The 19,223-nt window shown below is 58.1% G+C and overlaps 1 protein-coding gene across 4 annotated transcripts; it reads left to right on the top strand.

The window, feature by feature from the left end:
• The first annotated feature begins 837 nt into the window (after window positions 1-837).
• On the top strand, window positions 838-19,223 carry Adam11 (ADAM metallopeptidase domain 11). Of its 4 annotated transcripts, XM_005369097.2 has the most exons (27): window positions 850-1,191; window positions 1,659-1,843; window positions 8,826-8,902; window positions 9,053-9,119; window positions 10,242-10,327; window positions 10,417-10,492; window positions 10,902-10,968; window positions 11,032-11,099; window positions 11,467-11,541; window positions 11,620-11,691; window positions 11,839-12,005; window positions 12,408-12,492; window positions 12,595-12,685; window positions 12,785-12,836; window positions 13,254-13,353; window positions 13,443-13,514; window positions 13,632-13,724; window positions 14,058-14,138; window positions 14,760-14,810; window positions 14,908-14,971; window positions 15,181-15,280; window positions 15,456-15,575; window positions 15,660-15,828; window positions 15,929-16,043; window positions 16,128-16,218; window positions 16,729-16,746; window positions 17,211-17,313. In XM_005369097.2, the coding sequence occupies exons 1-27, from the start codon at window positions 1,128-1,130 to the stop codon at window positions 17,224-17,226; spliced, it is 2,322 nt and encodes a 773-aa protein (XP_005369154.1). In that variant the 5' UTR covers window positions 850-1,127; the 3' UTR covers window positions 17,227-17,313. The 4 variants fall into 4 exon arrangements, with proteins under 4 accessions (XP_026632817.1, XP_026632816.1, XP_005369153.1 ...); XM_026777015.1 differs by lacking the exon at window positions 16,128-16,218 and having other exon boundaries at window positions 846-1,191; window positions 17,211-19,223; XM_005369096.2 differs by lacking the exon at window positions 17,211-17,313 and having other exon boundaries at window positions 848-1,191; window positions 16,729-16,859.

Below are 19,223 nucleotides of genomic sequence, written 5' to 3'. Positions count from 1 at the left end.
TCCCACGTGCTCCTGGACATCTCAGCCAGGTATTGAGTTCTTCCACCTCTCCGAGAGGTCAAAGATCCCAGCCCCTGACATTGCATCTCTCTTGCCCAAGAAACCCAAGAAGTGGGTTTAAAGGCTCAGCTGGGGCAGTGAGGCTTGGGGACATGGCTGAGAAGGTGGGTCACAAGTATTTTATAGCCAGAGCAGCCTAAGCCGACCAGAGACGTACATCTGGCGGCTCCAAGTAACTTCTGCTCCTTAAATAAGATCCCGACATAGGAAACAAAGGAAGCAGGCTGGTCTTATGTAAACGACCTGGGCAGTTTGTGTTTTGTTTAGGGAGAAGGATTGGAATGCCCCCACCTGAGGAACTCAGGGCCTCTTTATCAAGAGAAGGCAGCCTGGGGAGCAGATTTTAGGCAGGGAGTGGGAGGGCTGCATTGAGCATCTCTGCTATAGATGATCTAGGGGTCCTGGAGGAGGCACCGAGGTGTGTGTGTGTGTGTGTAGGTGTTCAAAGAGGACCTCTGTCCCTCACGCCACAGAGCCCTCTCTTACCAAATGCTACAACCTTCTGTCAGCAGAAGCACTGGGGCTGGGGTACCCCATTCAAGAGTACTAAGCCCTGGAGGAGCGCCAGGATCATCTGCCACGCCCCACACCCAATTCCCCAGACGGGACTTCGCAGAGTTAGAGCTCACGACCCTTTTCACCCGGCCAGCCTCCACCTGCCAATCCACGGGTTGCAGATCCTTAAGCGAAGGGGTGGTTGCGGAGGGGTCGCAGGATGGGGTGCACCTGCTGAGGGAGTGTCGGGAAGAAGGGTCCCCGGGCGGTGCCCCTTTTGTCCTACCGCAGCGGTGGCCCGGGCCCGGCTGGGGGGCGGGGGGCGGGCCCAAAGCTCACGTGCTCGCCGCTCGCCTCTTAACCCGGCCCTGCGGCCCCGCCGGGATGGCCACAGACAGAGCTCGCTGAGCCCCGCGCCACCCACCAGCGACCCCCGCCCGGCCCGCACGCCAGGCCCTCTCGCCGCCGGCGCTGCCCGCCCCCGCCCTCCTGCCTCCCTCTTTTCCTCCCTCCCTCCCTCCCCGCGCCGCTCGCAGCCGCAGCCCCCGGACCCGGAGGATTATGAGCGAACCATGAAGCGGCTGCGGCGCTGGGCGATCGCGGCTCTCCTGCTGCTGCCGCTGCTGCCCCCGCCCGGTAAGTGACCCTGACCGCCTGGTCCCTGCCCCCGCGCCCCTAGTCGGCCCGTGCCCCGGGCTTTTGCGGCGGTTTCTGCTGCAGCCACATTTTCCTGCAGTGTTCCGGGTGACAGCGGGTCCCGAGCGCGGGAGGGTAGGGGAGCGGGAGAGGAGGGAAGGTGCTTCCACCCACCTGTCCGGATCTTGCTGGCCCTACCGCTACCATCCCCCTGAAGCTGGCCGGCGGACTCTGCAAGTCTCTGCGGGTTTGGAGGTGGGGGGGCAGTCGTGACTGTTGGGCAGAATGAAGCTCTCGGCCCCCTCCCCGTGGGGCTCTTCCCTTGGCAAGGCAGCTAGATCCACCTACCCGTATGCCCACTGGGCTCCAAGGGCTGCGACCGAGTGGGGGCTGGGGCGTGCTCCCCCATCCCAAGTCTTTTGCCCCATGGAGGGCATCTGCCTGCAGCTATGGCCTTGTCTTCTCAGGTCTTGGGGCCCTGGGTCCCAGTGGAGCTCTGCATTGGAGGAGCTCAGCCCAGGTGGGGAGCCCAGAGAGGCCAGAGGGCCCCGAGGTCACAGAGCCCAGTCGGCTGGTAAGGGAGAGCACCGGGGGAGAGGTCCGAAAGCAGCAAGTGGACACCAGGGTCCGCCAGGATCCTCCCAGGGGGACGGTGAGTGGGGCTTTGTGGTGAGGTCAGGGAGCAGGAAGAGGCCTCCCAGTCCACCAAGTAGCCAGGGTTCGGTGCCATCCTCCGAGGCTGCAGCTTCTGCCGCCTTCCTTTCCGAGTAGTGGTACATCAGGTAGGACTGCAGCCCCACAGTGGAGACGAGGGGACTCTCCAGCCCCAGGCCCCTCCAATCACTGTGGAAACCCCCTGCCCCGCGCACCCATAGACACTGGCATGCTCAGGTTTCAGTTTGCTTGGGGTCATCCTGCAACCAGTCCCCAGTGCCCACCAGAATTAGCGGTTCTGTCTAAAACAGGTCTTGGGGGCAGGGCGGCACCATGCAGCTAAGTGCCCAGTCAGGGACTCATGCTCCTAAGCCCCATCAAAGCCACCCTCAGTGGACTTTCTTGGAACAGTATGATGCTTACTTCTGCCTCAGTTTCCCACTGGGCACACACAGGCTTAGCCTTCTTGTCCTAGCTGAAGGTGGGCTTTGCAAAAATACCCCGCGGCCCAGAATTCATCTGCAAATGCCAGCTCTACCTGTGCCCTGTCCCTTTCAAGCGGCTGGGCCCCTGCCTTCCAGAGGAAGGTTAGGAATGAAGGAGATTAAATGCAATTAATAATTAATTAAGCTCATGCGAACAAAAATCACCCAGATGGAATATTCATTCAGCATGCCTGAGCTCTCCAGCAGCTTGAAGCTGAAAGTTAGCCAGGCCAACAGGGGCGGCAGAGGGCTGGAGAGTGGAGCCCGGCAGGAACAGGAGGTGGAGAGAGATTCAAAAGAGGGGTGAACCCAAGGAGGAGAAGTTGGGGCAGCTGGGAGTGGTGGGAGGTGAATTGGGCTGGGCAGAGGGAGGAGGGGAACCGATGAGACGGCGTCTGGCCCTGCCTAATGTACTTGGTTAAAAGCCCTTAAGAAAGGGGGGGCGAGGGGGGAGCAGGGGTGGGGAGTAGTTGAGAAATGGACTGGAGCAGGAAGGAGCATGCATAATAGATGGACCATCGCTCAGGGCCCTGTCGTGGAAGAGAGGGGAGGGGGCTAATGGTCCTGAGTTGGCAGCTGCTACAGGGGTAAGCGGGGAGCAGAGGCCAGCTTCGGTGCCCACTCCGGTACCCAGGGTGGGAAGCTGAATGAGCCTCAGGGATGTCCCAGGCCCGGGGTTAGGGTAACCTGGCCGCTGTCTGGTTCCTAGTGTAGCTTTCTATGAACTGAGCTCTCACCAGTGGACTTGACCCTGCCTGACCCCTGGGACTCTGGCTTGAACTTTACAGGATGTCCAAGTTGTGGGGTCGCATGGGTGATGAAAAATGGGGGCTCCGGCTGGGTAGGCTGTGCCTCCAGCTAGTTCTTGTTAGCACAGCAGGCCCAGACTATGAGGAGAGATGGGGCAGGGCCGTGGGGCTGCGCTGGGCGCCTTGGATGTGCTTCTGCTGGGTGAGTGGGTTAGCATGTGTTTGAAGTTGGGTCTCTGCAGTCAACTGAATCCAACACGTACGAAGTAGCTGAGGTGTGGGAGTGGAGAGTTCTGCGGTTGCTGTTTACCAGTGGAGGTTTCTCTAGGCCTGAGACCCTTTATAGGGACCTCATGCATCTGCCCCAGAGGAATTTCTTGGGGCCCTGGCATCTCCATCCCTCAGTTTCCAAAGTCTAGAAACTGGTTCAGGTGGGTAGGGGAGGTAAAAGCCAAGGCCATGGCTCCTCTGGGCCAGGCTCTCTACTGAGTACTGCATACATAGTAATTGCATTGTTTAATTTCCATAGACAGATGTTTCTTTCTGCCCCTCTCTTCAGAAGAGCGAGCGCAGACTCAGGCTTGCCCAAAGTTGATAGACCTTAAACCGGTGATAGGAGTGGTGTTCTCCAAGCCCAGGAATTTCCGAATTTGGGTCTGAGGGGCAACATCTCCAGTTCTCCCAGGTTCAGGTTGGAAGGACAGAGGACACATGCATGTCCAAAAAGTTCCCTGACTGAACCAGGTCCTGGCAACCCCCTACACATGCGCGCACACGCACACACGCGTGCACACACACACACACACACACCTGGCACTGCTTCCCAGGGTCAGAAGTGCAGGACTGATAGATTCAGAACTCAACAGGAGGTACCCTACCTCCGCCCAGACCCTCTCCTGGAGGAGGGGACTGCACTGCAGCCTGGGTCTTATCAGTACCATCCCCAGTGATGCAGGATGAGGCCTGTGCTGGCCACAGGGAACCTGCTCTGGCTGGAGGCTCTCATGCCCCCTTTCTGAGTTTCATTGTCCTAATTCCTAAACTCAGGGTGATGATAACAAGAACTCCTGAAAACCTAGAAAGCCATGGTCTCAGGGAGCCTGCAGCTAAAGGGCAAGGGAGGAAGATAAGAGGACCGTTGTGTGCAGTTGAGTTGGTTCACTGCTTAAGTGCGTCTGAGCAGAGGAAGACAGCTGACTGAGTCCATAGCCCATGAAGCTGTTGCCTGGCCCTGAGAAACCCAGACTCCTTGGGGGACCAAAGGGAAGATAGGCTGTGGGCAGCAAGCAAAGTCAGGACTTGGGGTCTCAGGCCTGCTGATAACTCTCACCTGCACCAGGTGTCACTGGGAGAGCATACTGAAGAACTAACTGCCAGAGCGGCCATTGCCGTGGTATGTCTTTGTTCAGGAGTTGAGGGCCACTGAACGAGGCCCCAATCCATGCAAGACGGACTTGGGGACAAGGTCAGGGACGCAGGCCCCCCAGACACAAGGCCATGCGGTGATTTGCTGCGTATGGCAGTGAAGCATTGTGGCTCTCTGATGGGGATAAAGAGGCTGGAAGTCAAGAACAGGGCATCTGGGGGTTATTACCTGTGCAGCTCCAGGTGGGGGCTGAAGAGGTGACCTCTGCAGTCCTCCCACAAGACTCTAGCCTGTGGGCCTGACCTTACCCAAGCACCCTCCCGGCTGCCTCGAGGAGCCCAGCTGTCCGGAGTCTGTCCCCAGAGGGACTGATGACCCCGTAAGGGGTGACTCCGTCCTCAAAAATTTAGGTCAAGCCCAGTCATCGGAAATCTGTGCACCTGTTCTTGTTTGTGGCCTGCTGCCCTGTTGATGAATGGGCCTTTCCACCTTTGCTGGTGGCTGCTGAGGCAGGGGGTTGCTGTAGGATGAGGGGCTCCTTCTCCATTTGCTGTCACCAGTCCCAAGAGGTGGTAGTGTCTCCAAGCTTAGAGAGTGCAGTGAGACCCTCACAGGTAAATCACTCCAAGCAGATCCGGAACACAAAGCCACCACTCTTGTCCCCATCGCAGGAGGGAAACAAACGAAGTATTTACCCTCGAAGCCCCGTTCAGCTGTCAGGCTGCGGAGGTCCTCCATACTGCAGTTACTGACCCTGACTATAATGATGTGTTTAGTTGAGCTTCATACCATGCTTGTGACACCCCATTTTACCCATAGAGACACTCAGGATAGGGGTGAATGGCTCCTTAGGTCTTATACTGTTCATCCATCCCAATGAGTGCTGAGCACTTAGATGGGGGAAAGAAAACAATAGCCCTTGCCCCAGAGGACTAAAGGTCATTAAAAGGTGAATTAGTGATTACGTATGTGTGCATGTGTGTGACTGTATATGTGCATATGTCTGTATGTGGTGTATTTATGTGTTTGTGCACATGTGTGTGTGTGTGTGTGTAAAAACTGGATACTTAAGTCAAGCAGTGGTGGTGTACACCTTTAATTCCAGCACTCAGGAGGTAGAGGCAGCGGATCTCTGTGAGTTCGAGGTCAACCTGGTCTACAGAGTGAGTTCCAGAACAGTCAGGACTGTTACACAGAGAAATCCTGTTTGAAAAATCAACAAAACAAACAAAAAAAGAAAGAAAAAGAAAAACTGGACACTTAGAGGTTGAGATCTGTGAGTGGGCTGAGCCTTCTGGGGACTGGCAGGCATTGGCTCTGCTGATGAGGAGCTAGAGGAGATGGGGTTCAGAGTACTGAGGGGCAGTACCTGGAGGCTGTGGGGAGCAGAACTCTGCAACTCAGGTTTTCTGGAGCACCCCAGAATTCTGGTGGTCTTTAGCCTCCCGTTTCCTACCACGGAGATTGGGGGTCTGAGACAGAAATGGCTGTCCTCCTCTCTGTTCTGTAACCTGCTGGGGGGCATGGAGGAAGTGAGGCATTGGGCAGCCAGAAGCAGGTGCCTGGGATGCAGGGAGGACCTGCCAGGTCACCGCAGCTGGCATGCAGACACAGCCTCCACCCCAGGAGTGAGACTTGGCCTGGCACCTCCCCAGCATGACCCTGGGCCTGTCACCATCTGGTGTTGCTCCCTGTGGACCTGCCAGCCCAGGCAGGGTGAGATCAAATGAACAGAGCACCTAAGCGCCACGGTCGCCAAGAGGCAAACGCGGGGCATGGGGTCATGTCCAGTCCAGAGCAGTCCTGAGCAGGAGAGGCTGGGGCATGGGGGTGCAGTTGCTGTGACCTCATGTCTGGAAGGCCCTGGGGACTGAAGGTAATGGGAGGAGGCAGTGCTGTGGCTGCTGCAGGGACAGTGGGCCAGCCTGGCACGGAGAACCACTGACTTTGGTAAAGCACTGGCCAAAAGCTTGACAGGGACTTGCAGGTCCTGGAGCCAGCAGCCCAGTGCCTGAGGTATTCTGGGCTTGCATTATCAGGTGCTCCCTTTCAGGAGTGGACTGAGCTGGGCCAGGCTGACATGCCTTGGTGTCTGAATTCTCAGCTGGCTCCCACTGCCTGTACAGATCCCCCTCATGGCCGGTCTTGTCTTGGCTGAGCCCCATATCCACTGCAGAAGGGTGATGTGTCCCGGGGCTGAGCCTCACTGGCTGCAGGGTATTGGAGAAAGAGAACCCTATGGCGTCTCTCACTGCTTTTCCCACAATGGGATCTGCATGGCCCTTGCAAAGCCAGCCTCCCAGCTCTGACCTGCACTCACCTTGCCTTCGTCAGAGGGAACATCTGGGGCTCAGGGAGGCTTCTGGGCCATCCCTAAAAGGATCAAGGGAAGGGGCCTGGAAAGCAACTTCTCCAGGCTGGCAGGATAGAGACAGACAGACAAGCAGAAGCCATCCAGAGATGCCCTGGCAGAGGTGCAGGACGAGGACCCGAGCCAAGACAGGCCTAGGAGAGGGGACAAGAGACTTAGCCAGGTTAAGGGGTTGGGGGGGGGGGGGACCAAGAACTCATTGCCCTTGGCTTTCTATTTTGAGTCTGATCAATGCTCTGGGGGCTTGGGGTGGAGCTTGGAACCTCAGATGGCCTGGGATGGGGTGAGTCTATGTCCTTGGGCTCACAGGTCTGTCTTCCCAGGCCCTGGCCTTTGGCTTCTCCTTGCCCACATTCCCAGAGCTTCCCAGGCCTCTGGGCCGACTTCCATCTCCTGTCATCTCTGTAGAAGAAAGACCTTAGATATCTATATATTCTCTGAGGTTGTATATCAGCCTTGTTTTGTTGTTGTTGTTGTTTTTCTTCCTTTTCTGTTTGGGAGACAAGGTCTCAGTGTGGAGCCACGGCTGACCTGGAACTATGGCTAGCCTCAAACTCATGATCTTCCTGCCTCATCCTCCAAGTACTGTGATTGTGGATTGCACCACCACACAGGGCATTAACGCCTCTTACCTGTGTGGCCTTGTCACACCAGTTAGTGTCTCTGTGCATTTATTCCCAGCTGTCAGGAAACAGGAGCAGCTGTCCCACGGGGTTGTTGGAGAGATCAAATATGGCAGTGGTCATAAAGGGTTTCAGACCAATGCATGGGCCCTAAGCAGCGCACCAATGCATGAGCCCAAACAGCACACCAATGCATGGCCCTAAGCAGTTCACCAATGCATGGGCCCTACGCAGTGCTCAGAATGGATTAGTTGTGGCTAGGTGGTAGAGGAGTCAGCTAGGCATGGGCTGGGAAACCCGTTGACCTTAGTGTCGGGGTTCTCGTCCTGCAAGGTGCTCTCCAACACAAAAGCCAGTCAAAGAATAGACACTCCTACCTGGACAGAGAGAGTGGCAAGGCTCTTGCCTGACTCTGGAGGTCCACCCTCCTAAATAGATGGGGTAGGAGGCAGACTCCAACCCCTGAATTCAGCCCACAGACCTTTCCAAGTGTTCTGGGAGACCAAAGCCGAGTTGCCAGCTTGGGGTAGGGCTTGGGCCCCGGGTGTGTCCCCTAAGTGGTTGTAACTCTCAGACCAGCTCCCCCTTAGCCCAAGCTCCGCTGCCCTTCTCTGGGAGTGGGGTGAAGCTTTCCCTCCAGTCTTTGATGTCTCTATTTTCCCACCCCTACCCGCTAAGCAGCTGGGCACCCAGGCAGAGAGGGCAGCCATCTTGCTCAGGCCTAGTCCATTGCCATGGCAACCTGGAACCTCCCAGCCCCACTGCATATGCCCCTTTGAAAAATTTATCAGGAAAACTTCCGTGTTTAAAAATTAACTGTGGGATTGAAATATTAAAGATGAGCTGCTTTGGGCAGGCAGAGGGCAATGGGCTGGTGCTGTATGGGAGGGAGCTCTACCCTTCTTCAAAGTGGCACCTGCCTTGTCCAGCATCAGGGCTCCATGGTCAATTCCCACCTGCTCCATGAGTCTGAGAACCCAAGTCGTCCTGTGTAGACTGGGCTTGGCGCCTGCTTCCCTTCCCCTGCCCACCCATAAGCTGGGGACCCTTCCACCTTTCTGTGGAATGTCTGGAGGCTCCCTTCCATTCCAAGTGATGATGGGATGGCCCTGCCAACAGCTCTGAGAACCTAGCTGGAGGCCATGATTCTTAAGGAGACTAATCCAGAAGGTAGCCAGAGGACAGAGGGCTCTCAGGACCTGGGTGGAAGGTGGGCTGTGGTCAGGTTGAACAGCTATACCCAGGAAAGGAATGGGCTCTCAGAGCACAAGAACCCCCGAGAGGGGTCTCCTCAGCTGCTGGAGCTTGACTGCCCCTCCCCAAGTATCCTCTGGGGTTCCCCACCCCAGCTTCAAGCTGACTCCTCTCTGCCCTTCCCCACGCCAGCCCGTGCACCTGGCCCAGGTGAGTTTCGTCATCCCAGCCTTCGACTCCGACTTCACCCTGGACCTGGAGCTAAACCAGTGAGTGGAGCCTGGAGCCAGAGGGTGGGCAGAGGGCAGCGGGCAGTGGGCATGGCTGGCGGGGGGTACTAAGGAACTTGTATTCTTAGCTGGAGTGGGACCTAAGCAGGGCCTGGCCTCACCAAGTGACCCTCCTTCCTGCTGTTTCAGCCACCTCCTGTCCTCACAGTATGTGGAACGCCACTTCAGCCGGGAGGGGACAACTCAACACAGCACTGTGAGTGACTCTGGAAGGGACCGAGTGGGACAGAGGTGCTTGCTCCATGGTTACGGGTGCCAGGGTGGGGCGGTAGAAGTATGAATCAGAGGGGGTTGGCCTGGCATGTGGGGGGCTTCGATCCTCAGAACCCCAGCACAGAGAACTGGGGAGGACAGGGAGCTGGCTGGTGGTGGAATGTCAAGGCTCAGCATGGCCTGGTGTCTGGGGACCTCCCATCCCTCCCCACTTTAGAGGCTTGGGGGACCAGCAGTTAGAAAGGGCAGGTTGACTGGGTGATGTGGGTCCCTGAGCCTCCCCTCATTCAGGCTGAGGTCTGACTTCCTCAGCCTCCTCCCTTGCACGAAGGTGTAGTTGGGTCCTTGTTATGCCGTGTTAGCTATATCCCCAGAATCTCCTGGGAGGGAGTTTTGGAATGACAACCCCTCCCTTGCTTAGGGAGTGCTGGGGATCAAACCCTGGGCCCTGTGCATCTTGGGCAAGAGCTCCGCCCTCCCCTGAGCAGCAGATCAAAATGCCTCCTCTTGCCCTGGGAGTCCCGGATGCCTGCCACACTAGGGTCCCAGTCTTGGAGGCCCTGGAGCCTGAACAAAGATGAATGAGTGTCTATAAATAGCTCCCCCCCCCCCAAGCCTGTTCTGGAACTGGAGCACAAGTAATTCTGCAGGAAGCGGAGCTGGGAGAGGCGGGTGTGACTGGTCCCCTCTGACCTATGAGCCAGGTCAGGAGAACCCATGCTGACACAGTCCCTCAGCTGCAGACCACATGTGACTGGGAGCTCCTGCACCAGGGTTGGGGGTGCATCTTCAGCAGGTTCTGGTTAAATGACACATTGTATGTGACTGCTCCACACAGGGCCAGGGGGATGGCAGGTACTATGTAAGAGCCATCTGTTGGTCTCAGAGGAAACTGGGATCCCTCACCAGCCCCAACAAATAGCCAGGAGCTGCTGCTGTGGCCCAATGTCCTCATTTTAAGGGGTAGACGAAGCTGACCCAGAAAGTGTTAGGAGTTTGTTCACGGTGACAGAGGAATTAGCAGGCCCAGCAGCTTAGAGCTCCTGGTGTTCCTAGTCCCGTGCTTGGCCAGGCTGTCCTCACTCACAGCTCCGCTGCTCCCCAGGGGGCTGGAGACCACTGCTACTACCATGGGAAACTCCGAGGCAACCCAAGTTCCTTCGCTGCTCTCTCCACCTGCCAGGGGCTGCAGTGAGTGTGGCGGGGGAGGCGCTGGGCAGTGGGGTGGGGGAGGGCTCTGCCTGGCCCAGGATGGAGCAGAACCTTGCCTCTCTCCACAGTGGGGTCTTCTCTGATGGAAACCTGACTTACATCATAGAGCCCAAGGAGATGGCTGGGCCATGGGGACCCCCACAGGTAAGCCAAGCCTGCCCAGGCCTTCCTGCCCTCCTGAAGGCTGTACATGCTGGGACTACCCCCCCACCCCCACAGCTGTGGTGCCTCCTCCTCCCCTGCAGTAACCTCAGCCTCACTGCCCTGGGTGACCCCAGCTTTGGGTCCTGCCTTCTGTGCCCCCATCTCCAATGTCCCCTCTGTCCCCCAAGTGACCTCTCCCTGGGCTCCAGTGTCCTTTGCCCCTGTCTCTCAGGGCGCCCCCAGGTCTTGACCCTGGAATCTGAGCATCTAGGAGATCAGATCCGACATGGGAGCTCTGGCCAGTTCTGGGTCACCCCAGGGTGGGGTGGGGGAAGGGCTGGAGCTGCCTCCAATCTGGGCCCAGAGCAGACCTGGTTGGCTCCCCAAGAACTCATTCCCCTCATTGCAGGGACCCCTTCCCCACCTCATTTACCGGACCCCTCTCCTCCCAGCCCCCCTCGGATGCAGGGAACCAGGTAAGGGAGGGGAAGGGGGTGGGGCTGGACAGCTGGGCCCCTCTTACCTACTGCTCCCCACAGGCTGCCTGTTTGCTGTCCCTGGCCAGTCTGATCCTCCCACCTGGCCCAGGCTGAGAAGGAAAAGGCAGGTACGGGGCCCGCATAGCCTCGGGCTGCAGAGACCTTAGACTGTGGTCCAGGGCAGGTCATCCCCACCTATGGCTGGGCAAAGGAGACCTCAGAGCCATGGGGCCAGGAGCCAGGGAACTACTTCCCAGAAGGGCCCCTCCTCCCTAACAGTGGTGTCTACACAGGTCCCCATTTTGGGGGCCCTCAGATACTGTATGTCCTCTGCCCTCATTTCCAGGCTGGGAGGGATGGTATTTTCTGCCAGCTAGGGGCTGGCACTGTCCCTGACTGGAGACCAGAATGCCCCCTCCCGACACATCTGCCCATGGTTTGGCCTTGAGCCCAGACGTGGAGGGGACTGATTCCAAGTGCCCACCCACCCTCCAGGTCCGCAGGGGCCACCCCACGGTGCACAGCGAGACCAAGTATGTAGAGCTGATTGTCATCAACGACCACCAGCTGGTAAGTTCCCAGGCTGAAGGGGACCCTGGGAGGAGAGGCCCAGGGGAGCCTCGCCTTCTCCCTCACCTCTCTCGGCAGTTCGAGCAGATGCGGCAGTCGGTGGTCCTCACCAGCAACTTTGCCAAGTCTGTGGTGAATCTGGCGGATGTGGTAAGCAGCGCCCCTGCTCCCCTCTCCTCTTCCTTCCCCCACCACACAGCCAGACACTCAGGGGTCATTGTCAGTCACTGGCCCCCATTTCTTGAGAATATAGATTGCACCTTCCCTCCAGACCCCCTCTCATCTCTCTGGGCCCAGATATACAAGGAGCAGCTCAACACAAGAATTGTGCTGGTTGCCATGGAAACATGGGCAGATGGAGACAAGATCCAGGTGCAGGATGACCTACTGGAGACCCTGGCCCGGCTTATGGTCTACCGGCGGGAGGGTCTACCTGAGCCCAGTGATGCCACCCACCTCTTCTCGTGAGTCCCCACGTGACACCCTGCCAGTTTTTGCCGGCTGGCTTGTTCTGACTGCCTGTGTCAGGAGATGTTTGCGGAGTCGGTGTCTGCGGGTGGGGCTTGCCTTGCACCTGACACCTGCTCCCAGCCTCATGTACCAGCTGAGTGTCCTCTGCCTCTTGGGCTGGGCAAGGGATGTGCTCTTTGCCTTTCTCTTGCCAGACTGCCCATCGTCCCTACCTCAGCAACCCAGTACCCTAGTGAGGGACGAGCACAATTCGAGGCCCTTGGACAGCTGGTTTGACTTCCGGGTGAACGAACCCAAACAGGAGAGGGGCTGGTGTGAGACCACCAGGCTGACGTGACGGGCTGGGATTCACTGCTACTTCTGCGAAGCCTTCCTGACACTTCTCTCCCTTCTAGGGGTAGAACCTTCCAGAGCACCAGCAGTGGGGCAGCCTACGTGGGGGGCATCTGCTCGCTGTCCCGGGGTGGAGGAGTGAACGAGGTGAGCAGAGGGTCAAGGCTGGGAGGCCAAGAGGGCAGCTTGCTAAGACGCAGTGGCGACCGGAAGGATGTAGACATCCTGTGCTCCATCTTCCCCCACTAGTACGGCAACATGGGCGCTATGGCAGTGACCCTGGCCCAGACGCTAGGGCAGAACTTGGGCATGATGTGGAATAAACACCGGAGCTCGGCAGGTACCGACCCTGAAGCCTACAGCCGTGTCAGACACACCCAGCCCCTCCTGAAGTGTAGAGGGGTCACCCTATCTCATGTGTACCCAAATTACCTCCTAGGGGACTGCAAATGTCCAGACATCTGGCTGGGCTGCATCATGGAAGACACTGGGTGAGTTCTTGGGGAAAGACTTGGGGAAGGGTTTTGGGGAGCAATGGCAGTCTGGATAGGTGGTTTCAAGAGGCCCAGCTCAAGAGACCATTCAGGATTCCAAGAATACATATCTGCAAACAGCGTAGGGAGGCGAGGACACCCAAATTGGCTAGGCTGCAGTGCGCTCTCTGGCCACTGGGAGGCGCTCGGGCCTCGTGCGAGCTGCGGTCCCGCGGAGCGTTTCCGTACTGGGCTCTCGGTCCAGTGAAGCGAGCGCCAAGTGGCGGCCTCCACCCATTCCTAGATGAGCATGTGGGATTGACTGTCGTGCAATCACCGGGCAGTTCCTCAGCCTCCTTGTGGTGATAACCAAGTCCCCCACGGGAGGGCTGGAGGGCTGCCCCCCAGCAGCACAGTCCCTTCACACCTGCCCAGGTTCTACTTGCCCCGCAAGTTCTCGCGCTGCAGCATCGACGAATACAATCAGTTTCTGCAGGAGGGAGGCGGGAGCTGCCTGTTCAACAAGCCCCTCAAGGTACCAGCACGGAGAACCGGGAAGCGGGGTGGAGATGGGGTGGGCAGGGTCCCAGCCAGGCTCCCGACATCCCCTTCCCCTTCATTCAGCTCCTGGACCCTCCCGAGTGTGGGAACGGCTTCGTGGAGGCGGGGGAGGAATGCGACTGTGGTTCGGTGCAGGTGAGCGGTCTGGGCGGTCTCCGCTGTGGGCCCGGGCTCTAAGAAGGGAGAGTACCGAGTGGGGAGGATCAAGGATAAGGGCTCGCCCGCCTTCCCGCTTTTCCCCGCTCCTCTCAGGAGTGCAGCCGGGCGGGTGGCAACTGCTGCAAGAAGTGCACCCTGACTCACGACGCCATGTGCAGCGATGGGCTCTGCTGTCGCCGCTGCAAGGTGAGAAAGACCAAGCGAGTACGGGAAGGAGGGTGGGGCCAGGATCAAAGAAACGATTGGATGCCCTAGACAAGAGGCGGGAGGGAGGAGGAGCAGAGTGTGTGTGGGCGGGGCCTACCCCAAAGGAAGCGTCAAAGGTGCAGGGGTTGGGTGGGCCAGGTCTGGGGAGTGCTGGGGGAACGCGGGAAGTTACCCTTAGTTGTTGAGGGCGGAGAGGGACAGGAAATAAGAAACTGGCCTTGGGAGCCAGGTTCCAGGAGGACAGTAGAATACCCTGGGAGGGCAGCGGCGAGATATTTATCCTTCCCAGAAACACATTCATGCTTTTCCTAGTACGAGCCACGAGGTGTCTCCTGCCGAGAAGCGGTGAATGAGTGTGACATCGCAGAGACCTGCACCGGCGACTCAAGCCAGGTCTGCCAAACCTGTCGTGCAAGGCAGCCCCTTCCCCTATAAGTTTGTTTGTTTGTTTGTTTGTTTGTTTTCGAGACAGGGTTTCTCTGTGGTTTTGGAGCCTGTCCTGGAACTCCCTTTGTAGACCAGGCTGGTCTCGAACTCACAGAGATCCGCCTGCCTCTGCCTCCCGAGTGCTGGGATTACAGGCGTGCGCCACCACCGCCCGGCCCCTATAAGTTTGGGTTTGAAGAACTTGATTGTTGTTTTTCTCTGAGAAGGGGGTCCTTTGAGCATCCTAGCTCTGTTCCTTCGGTCATTAAACAAGCATTTGCAGTCAGGCTGGTACTCCTACTGCCTAGAGCCAGTGTCTAGTGTACACGAGGGATCCAGTGGGTAGTAACGTTGGTTAATTAAATCTCAGGCCTCCAGAGTAATGGGTGCAAGAAACTGAAGAAGCCAGTAAAAGCCTAGGGATTTACCAGTCAAATCCTTAGAGCCAAATAGGCCCCTGTCCTTGATGTGGAAGAGCCTTGCAACACGAGGCCCCTTTGGGAAGAATTTGCTCCCTACATTCTTCACCGGGTACCTCAGATAGCTCAGGCCTGAGCTACCCTGCTCAGCCAGCCCTTCTCTCTACAGTGTCCCCCTAACCTCCACAAGCTGGATGGTTACTACTGTGATCATGAACAGGTATGAGGGATGAGGGGGTCCTTCCGTCGGAACTCTGCAGCCTCGTCTCCACTCTGATCCTCCAGTGTCTTCATACTTTGTTTCCTATGGGTCATAGGGCCGTTGCTATGGAGGCCGCTGTAAAACCCGGGACCGGCAGTGCCAAGCCCTTTGGGGCCATTGTGAGTCCAGCTGGGTATGGGGAACATAGGTTTGGGGGAAGAACCTAGAATTGAGAGCTGAGCTGGGTTCGCATCTAACCGGTTGAACATGTGTGGCTTCTGAGGACCTTAGGCATCAAACCCAGGGATCAGGCAGAGTTTTGGAAATGCCGCTCTAGAGGGGACCCAGTAGTCCGTGGGGTGATGGATGTTTCTCTCGCTTTCTCTAGCGGCTGCAGATCGTTTCTGCTATGAGAAGCTGAACGTGGAGGGGACAGAGCGTGGGAACTGTGGGCGCAAGGGATCCGGCTGGGTCCAGTGCAATAAGCAGTGAGTAGCTATCTGTGTGGGGCGTCCTGGTGCTGGGCTCTGTGGGGTGTCCTGACGCTGGGCTCGGGATCTACAGAGGTGGAGGCTGCTCTAGGGAGAGCCCGTGAGGCCCAGAGGGGAGGGAACACAGGTCTGAGGCAAAATCTGGACTCATTGTCCCCGTGCGCCCCAACAGGGATGTGCTCTGTGGCTTCCTTCTCTGCGTCAACATCTCTGGAGCTCCTCGGCTAGGGGACCTGGGGGGAGACATCAGCAGCGTCACCTTCTACCACCAGGGCAAGGAGCTGGACTGCAGGTGTTGTCTGGGCCATGGCTGGGAAGATGAAGTGTGAGGGGGACTAGGGGACTAGGCTTGAGACTGGCTCTCCCATCTCTCCAGGGGCGGTCACGTACAGTTAGCCGATGGCTCAGACCTGAGCTACGTAGAGGACGGCACAGCCTGCGGGCCCAACATGCTGTGCCTTGATCATCGCTGCCTGCCAGCCTCTGCCTTCAACTTCAGCACCTGCCCGGGCAGCGGGGACCGGCGCATCTGCTCCCACCATGGGGTGGGTGTCTGAAGGCCAGGGGTGGCATGGTGGAGGAGGCTCACGCAGGGATGCAGGGACGCGGCCTTGCTTACCTGTGCTGGCCCCACCTCGCCTGTAGGTTTGCAGCAACGAAGGGAAGTGCATTTGTCAGGCAGACTGGACGGGCAAAGACTGCAGCATCCACAACCCCCTGCCCACATCCCCTCCAACCGGGGAGACCGAGAGATATAAAGGTGAGGCTGAAGCCGGCTGGTGTGCTCCCCGTCGCCCATTTTCCGTGCCTGTCCCTACCAACCAAGCCCTGCCCTCCTCCCCAGGTCCCAGTGGCACCAACATCATCATCGGCTCCATCGCCGGGGCTGTCCTGGTTGCAGCCATCGTCCTGGGCGGCACGGGCTGGGGATTTAAGTAAGAGACACATACTCCCTAGATTCCCCTCCAGGTGCTTGGGGGTTCAGCACCCCAGACTGTTGGAGTCTAATGGCCTCCATGACCGGTTAGCTTACCCAGAACTTAACACAGCAGCCCACAGGGACTTGTTTGAACAGTTAAACACCATATTTTACAGTAACTACTGAGGTGGGTAGGGTCTGTCTGAGATATCTCCCAGTCCCTATCCACATTCAGCCCATGAACTCCAGGACATTGCTGTTAGGGTCTGCTCTAGACCCCATACTGGGCACCTGAAGAACCCTGAGGCCCAAGGTCATGGTGCGACTTAGTGACAGAGCCAGGACCTGAACCCTCCACCAATCTGGATAGATCTGCATGGTCCATTTGTGGGGCAGAAGGTCTTCCTGGGATAGAAGGCCATTCCTTCAGAGAACAGGAGGTTCACACAACTTTTCCTCTCTCTCTCTCTCTCTCTCTCCCCCTTCTCCCCCCACCTCCCGCCTGTCCTGTCCTTGGCAACTGAAGAAACATCCGTCGCGGAAGGTACGACCCGACCCAGCAGGGGGCAGTGTGATGCCGGCCACGTCATCCCTTCCGCTGTCCTTGTCTCCATTTCATTCGTCCGCTTGCATTCTGTTGACCTGGAGCTGGGACGGTCCGAGTCCCGCAGCCCGGCGGGCAGCCTGCGCCCCGGCCCTTCCTCCTGCCCACCCGCCTGTTGGGCCCTGGTCCACCTTCAGCTGTCCTTTCTACAGCCAGGTCCCATGGCCGGGTGGGCGCTGGAACTGTGCCCCCGCCACCCCTGCCCCTAGGAGGGGGTCTCCCTCTGCGTCCTGTCCCATCTGTTTTGTCTACCATGCCACCGCTGTCTGACCTCTGCAGACCCCCTCCTGGCCAGCCTGTGACTTGATGCCTCCAGGACCTCTGGGGAGGAGGGGGGGCATCTGGAGGGCTCTCCCTCAGGGCCCAGCCTCCTGTACTCTCCTGATGCCCTCTCTCCATTCCAGGTCCGGAGGGGCCTAAGTGCCACCCTGCTCCCTCCGAGCCTGGCACCCACCGTCTCGGCCCTGAACCACGAGGCTGCCTCCACCCTGCCACAGAGGGAGGCACCATGCAAAAATGTCTTCCGGGTCCAAACCCTTCAACTCCTGGCTGCACAGGGGTTGAGGGTTGGGACAGTGGCCCCATCTTTCAGACCACCCGGGGGGGAGGGGCCTGGAGGAGGGCACTTCCTGCCCAGTTCCCCACCCCACCTCATGCGGCTTTGGCCTTGCCCAGGTCTCCCCCTGTGAATGTAGCGTCCATCGTCACAGACCGCCACAGCTCAGGGTGGGGCCTGGAGCCGTGCCTGGTGGGGCCAAGTAGCCACCAGTGGACACAGCTGGGTGGCCCCTCTTCAAAAGCGGGCAGCTGGAACCAGGGTGGTAGCTCTCTGGGACCTCAAGGGAAGGAGCTGATCTACACTTTTTTCTCTTTCTTTTCTCTTTTTTTCCCCAATGGATTTTATCTGATGAATGTAACCTTGGGGTTGCTGGGGCCAGGGGCAGTTTGTAGGGATGTTCTGACACTTACAGGAGGGCCTGGAAGGCCTGAGGCCTTGCGACCTCCCAGCTCCCTCTCTGGGAGGCCCACACTGGAACCCAGCAGGGGCTGAGCAGCCCTGTGTGCCCCGCCTCCACCCAGCTTAGAAGTCAGAGTGCTGATTCAAACCAAAGCTGCCTGTTCTGTGCCCACTGCCTAGTTCATGGGTGCCGGGGCCCTCTGTCCCGGACTGTCTTTGATTCCAAACCAACCGTCCCTGCCAGGGTGCATGCATTTGGGGGTATAGAAAATATAGTCCCTAAAATAAAATGGCACCTTTCCCCTTTCAAGAAGGGTGATTCTGGGGCTGTCTCAGGGTTCAAGTGCCCCCTGATGTGGCTGGCTGTTCCAGAGCAGGCTAGCTCCCACAGAGGACTTGGGGAGACCTGGTGCCCCCAGGGTCGGTGCCTGTGATAGAGAAGAGACACCAGGAAAGGGCAGGCCTCAAGGTTGACTACAGGCTGTTAGGGAAGTCTTCACAGTCCCCTGCTCAAAGCCTTTACTCACAGGCTGAGTAGTAAGTTTACAGAAGTTCTGCTGTCTGTCCTCGTCTGGTCAGGGTGCAGCCCAGCCCGAGAGCTAGGCCAAGGCTGGCAGAAGTGCTCAGCCCTCCCACGCAGTCTGTTGTGGCCTGCCTTCAGGACCCCATGTGGGACGGATGAGCTCTGGCCTCTTGCCCTTAAAGCCAGCTGGACAGGCAGGACGGAGCAGGCTCCCTTACGGATGAAAGCCACAAATGAAAGGAAGCCCCCTTCTTGGGGACACCCCACTCAGGCTAAGTAGTGGCTCTGGATACCCCAGGGCCAGAGAGTTGCCCGTTTGTGTTCACCCTGTTTCTGAGGCCTCTTTGAGGAAGGCTCATGGAAAACAAAGCAAACAAAAAAGGCTTCATTTCTCTAGACCGCCCCGGCGGCACCCTGGAGCCTAGGACCCGTTGGTAGCCTTTGGGATGGCCAGATGGTGTCGGTTACAGTGGGGTCCTCAGCACTGAGCCCCAGCTGGCACTGTCCTGGGACAACAAGACAGACGGAGGCCACCAGCCCCACTAGGGAAAAGGCTGGATTTTGCATTGTTGCTAGAATGCCTTGTGACCTCCGTTAGGTGACACACCTGCACACAGATGGCAGTGCACCTGGGCACAGGCATGTGGATCTACACCCCTGTACCACTGTGAAGGCCTCTGCATACAAGGGCATGACCACATGTGTCTGTGTGTCCTTGGTGGGGACATGAAGAACACAAGATTCCCGTGATCTGTCCCACCCCAGCAGTGCCTGGCCTGGCAGCACCCAGGAGGAAATGGGGGGAGGGGGGGCTGCATTCACCTGGCCTGGACCTGGGTTCCTACACATCCTGTAAATATGTCATCTGGGCTGGGGTGGGGAGACAGGGCCAGGGGCCCACATTAAAGATCACATTCTGGGCTTCCGTGGAGCTCA

This window comes from Microtus ochrogaster, unplaced genomic scaffold, assembly GCF_000317375.1.
Source record: "Microtus ochrogaster isolate Prairie Vole_2 unplaced genomic scaffold, MicOch1.0 UNK44, whole genome shotgun sequence".
Lineage (NCBI taxonomy): Eukaryota > Metazoa > Chordata > Mammalia > Rodentia > Cricetidae > Microtus > Microtus ochrogaster.
Note: the sequence above shows the minus strand (reverse complement) of the source record. Positions and strands in the feature narration are given on the sequence as shown.